Source organism: Palaemon carinicauda, chromosome 7 (genome assembly GCF_036898095.1).
Source record: "Palaemon carinicauda isolate YSFRI2023 chromosome 7, ASM3689809v2, whole genome shotgun sequence".
Lineage (NCBI taxonomy): Eukaryota > Metazoa > Arthropoda > Malacostraca > Decapoda > Palaemonidae > Palaemon > Palaemon carinicauda.
Window position 1 is genome coordinate 70,648,887 of NC_090731.1, and position 5,000 is coordinate 70,653,886.

General features: G+C 36.1%; 1 protein-coding gene across 1 annotated transcript in view; it reads right to left on the minus strand.

Moving 5' to 3' along the window:
- Positions 1-552: 552 nt before the first annotated feature.
- The window catches only part of LOC137644360 (protein fem-1 homolog A-like), an 11,772-nt gene continuing 7,324 nt past the window's right edge, over positions 553-5,000 (minus strand). The window contains exons 2-6 of the mRNA XM_068377346.1: positions 4,504-4,663; positions 3,313-3,513; positions 2,682-2,900; positions 1,984-2,167; positions 553-1,600 (exon numbers count right to left, since the gene is read on the minus strand). Coding sequence (XP_068233447.1) covers positions 553-1,600; positions 1,984-2,167; positions 2,682-2,900; positions 3,313-3,513; positions 4,504-4,663 — 1,812 coding nt within the window. The remainder of the gene's footprint in view (positions 1,601-1,983; positions 2,168-2,681; positions 2,901-3,312; positions 3,514-4,503; positions 4,664-5,000) is intronic.

Sequence of the window (5,000 nt, forward strand, 5' to 3'; positions counted from 1 at the left end):
AATAGAGGGTCCCCATTATTACCCAAGAAAACAATTCCCATATACAAGCCCATGGATTCCAGTCTAAACTTGCTGTTCAGTGTTAATGCCAGCGGGTATTGCAAAATTGAACCACTCTTGGTACACAAGGCTTTAAAAAGTGTAAAGTGCAGAAAAAGCAACTAAACGTTGTTTACTCATATAACAATGTTTGGGTAACTTTCATTCTCTTTTGTGCAATAAGGTTGTTGGTCCTGAGGTTAGATAATATCTTCTGAAGAAGATCCTCCCACTACAAGGCTTGTAAGCTATGTACACTGCTTTTCCATGCCTTGAGGATGACTTAATGGAGGATTCAATATTCATTACGATCATGTTTCAGCTACACGACATTCCACCCATTGATCATCAGTTGATATCAAACTTTAAGAATCATTACAAGATTCCAGCAATGATTTGTGGTCACTTAAGATACCAGTCATAAGCTCTTAGAGTTTTGGAAAGATTATTTCCATATTGACAATGGCCTAGGATTCACGAGGTGAGTTATATTTTTTCCATACCAGACTTAGATTAATGGCTGTCAACAAACCTTGAAAGTACAGGACTCAGGCTGCCCTTGTAGGGGATCCGATGTTTTCGAACACAATTTGCAGCCAGACACTGAAGAGAGATGTGGAGCATAGGATCCACAAGGTCAGATATATCTTGTCCAAGGTCAGCCATGATAGATGCAAAGGACTTACCCTTTCCATTCAGGGTGTCAAAGTGCGTGACGGCTGAAAGCAATGTATCAATTATCTCTTTGGAGGATTTTCCACTATTTGCGATTGAGTGGAGAGGCGTATTTCCACCATGATCTTTAACGTTAGGATCTGCACCGTTTTCAATCAGAGAATTGACAACATCCAAATTGGGAAATTCATCGAAGAAGAGACCCTTTAGACTAAAGCCTTTAGAGCAAGCCATGTGGAGGAGAGTTCTGCCTTTGATATCTCTAGGTTTTAATCTGGCCAACTTTTGTACTCGACTGTTTCCCAATTGTACCTCGTCAGCCGAAAGTACAGATTTGGCTTTTGTTAGCAAGAATGTTAAATGCATTGCCATAGGTAGAGCGCTCTTCATATGTATGGTGTGTGCTGAGTAAGAACTCATTTCATTTTGATGGGAGATATCTGCTTCTACTTGTCCTAAGCACATGTCAAACAGACTTAGGAAACTCTCAAAATGCCATGATAAGGGAATCGAATCCTCATTTCCAGAAAGTTCATAGTCAATCAAATCAGAAAATACTTCAGTCAATGACCGAAGGAAATACATTCGCTTTGGGTCTAAAGCTTTCAGCTTCTTATCAGTCATATTAAGAGTGTGCATCCACAGCTCGATCGATAGACTAAACGCTCTGTCCATTGAATATTCAGTCCCCAACATATGAAGATGGAATCTCGTATCATTATGTTCAAGTCCCAACACTCTTGCTTTCACCAACAACGACTGCACATCTAGTTCCTCAATATTATCCTTAATTTCCTCTAATTCTTCCTCAGTTTCAACTTCCTTGTAGCTTAAAAAAGCTGGAAAACTTTCAGTTTCCTGCCTGTTCGAAGGTCCATTTGCAACTCTGAAAATAGAGCCGATAGTAAAAGCACTTCAGTTTTGAGAAAATCATTTCATGTGAATACACAGATACTACTGTTCTTTTATAAAGGTGTTGAATATCAAACACTGAAATAAAAACTAAAAAACCTAGAATATACTTATAAAAAGTAGTTTTGAGGTACACTGTTGTCATTAGCAAATCGTGAGAAAATATTATGTCGATTCCAAATTTTTTTGAATGATTTAAAATAATTAAACTTCAAAGTAAGTACGTCTATAGAGTTCAATCCTTAGGTCTCTTATTAACCCAGCCTTTTAAGCATTAACATTTCCGATGAATACATATTTAGATATGAATAATCACTACACAGGGGAAAATGATAACAATTCAGACTTACCTCTCACGCATTGCTAGTCTCCAGTATTTCATAGCACCGTGTATATCCTTTTTTTTTTTTGTCAAAAAGTGCCGCCCCTAGGACCTGGTAGACATTGATTCCGTCTTCGGCTGTCAAAGCCATTTGGCCAAATAAATATTCCACTACCTGTATATGGCCGCCAGAGGCTGCAGCAAGTAAAGGCGTTATTCCTGGAAAGAAATTAGTGGGTACATTATTATTGTATAGTCGCTGCAAAGATTCCAAGCAGTGAAATAAACCCCACTCCCTGGTGACGTCTCAGCCAATCATGATGCCTCATTCGTTAGCAGCGGTCACAATACATCCCTCTTACAAATTTTAAGATGTTAACGCAGGAGACAACATGATTGGCTATGGCGTCATCAGTGGGTGGGTCTTACTTCACCCGGAATCTCTGCAGCGACTATAGACCTATTTACTTGCATGTATAGTTATGCTTTCAGGTACTCGAATGATCATACTTTCAGACGAAACATAGAATATTTTATGATTTTTGAGGATTAAAAAAATCATAAATAATGGAGCAAATGACTTTAGGAATATTCATAAAGATTATATATAGCATACGAGATAAGCCTTTTTTTAAAGATGATTCAAGCTCATCAATGCGGGGAGTCTGTTATTGTTAAGTGACAGCCCTATGACTCCCAACCTACAAGCAGTGACTAAACATTGGGTTTTTACCTGAACTATCAGCGTCCATATTGGCATGATTATCGAGCAACATTTTGACCAACTCAAGGTGCCCTGATTCTGCACATCTGTACAATGTAGTTTTTCCTTCATGATTCTTTTTGTTCACATCAGCTCCAATACTTATGAGGTACCTCACTACTTGTATATGACCACGAATAGCTGCAGTCATCATACAAAAACCCCCTAACCTATCAGTAATTTCAATATCTGGAAAGAGAAAAAAAATCAACATAAATTGGATGATGGAGATAAGAAATAGACAAATCATAGGATAACTAATGGAAACTAACAATTGTTCTAGTTATTACAAAAGATTTTTAGAGCTTGGTAATCTGCCTTTACAGCAAGCCATGTAGAGGAGAGTTCTACCTTTGATATTTCTAGGTTTTAATCTGGCCAACTTTTGTACTCGACTGCTTCCCAATTGTACCCAATTTGATGATTGAGATGGGATGAGAAATAGGCAAATCATAGGATAACTCATGGAAACTAACAATTGTTCAAGTTATTACAAAATATTTATTTTTAAAGCTTGGAAATCAGCCTAATTAAGTATTAATGGAAACAATTGCGTTTCAATCCATTCACCTTCTCAGGACCAGAGTGTAAAGGAACTCACCTGCTCCATGTTCTACCAGAACTTTGGTAATGGCGGGGCATCCCAGCTGACATGCTGCATTAATCGGAGTCGAGCACAATTCGTGTATGATATTAACTTGAGCCCCTTTGAACAAGAGATATTTAACAAGCACTATGTTTCCGCTTTTAACTGCACACGATAATGGACGCTTCCCTTCCATATACTTGCCACGGAGGAAAACTGTAAGGAAAAAGAGTTATTCCAGCTCAAGTGTGTATTTTGCCTCTGAGTTTACTGAGCCTCATTACTATTACTATTACTTACTAAGCAACAACCCTAGTTGGGAAAGCAAGATGCCATAAGCCTACGGGCCCCAACAGGGAAAATAGCCCAGTGAGTAAAAGAAACAAGGAAAAATAAAATATTCTAAGAACTGTAACCTTGAAATAAATATTTCATATATAAACTATAAAAGCTTTAACAAACCAAGAGGAAGAGTCATTAGATAGAAAAGCGTGACAGAGTCTACCCTCAGAGCCCAAACAGGCAAAATATCCCAGTAAGGAAAGTAAACAAGGAAAAATTAAATATATCAAGAACTATAACATGAAAATAGATATTTCCTATATAAACTATAAAAGTTTTAACAAAATAAGAGGAAGAGAAATTAGATAAAATAGTGTGCCCGAGCGTACCCTCAAGCAAGAGAGCTCTAACCCAAGACAGTGGAAGACCATGGTACAGAGGCTATGGCGCTACCCAAGACACAATGGTTTAATTTTGGAGTGTCCTTCTCCTAGAAGAGCTGCTAACCATAGCTAAAGAGTCTCTTCTACCCTTACAAAGAGGAAAGTTGCCACTGAACAAATGCAGTAGTTAACCTCTTGAGAAAGGAACTGTTTGAAAATGTCAGTGCTGTCAAGTGCATGAGGAAAGAATAGGCCTGACTATTGTGTGTATGTGTAGGCAAAGATGAAATAAGTCGTAACCAGAGAGAAGGGTCCAATATAGTACATTCTGGCCAGTCAAAGGACTCAATATCTCAATAACTCAAGAGGCTATGGCACTACCCAGGGATTTCTGAATGTTGATAAATTAGGAGAGAAATCAAAATATTACTTGCTGCACGTTGAATGAGAGAAACATCAATGCACAAAACTCTACGTTCATAAAAAAAGAGAAATGATAAAAGTGCAGTTATTATCATTTACAGAAATATAAATCTCTTACCTATGCCATGCTCTTCAATATCTGCATTTAGTACTTCGACGAGGTACCTGGTACAGTCAACGTGCCCATAAGTAGATGCCATAACCAAAGGTACATGACGTTTATTCATGGAATTTCCAGTGCAAAAGGAGTCTCGACTCCTGTTGTCCCCTGGAATATTCTGAAATTATTTGTTACGCTAATTAGATTGAAATCAAGGCATAAGAGATAATAACAATAATGATAATAATAATGACAGTGACAATAATGAAATAATAATAATAATTATGATAATAATAATTATAATAATAATAATATTAATAATAATGATAATAATAATAAAAATAATAATAATAATAATAATAATAATAAATTATATTTATAATGATAATAATAATAATTATAACAATAACAATAACAAAAATGAAATAATGATAATGATAATAATAAGGATAATAATAATAATGATAATTATAATAATAATAATAATAATAATAATAATAGAGATAATAATAATA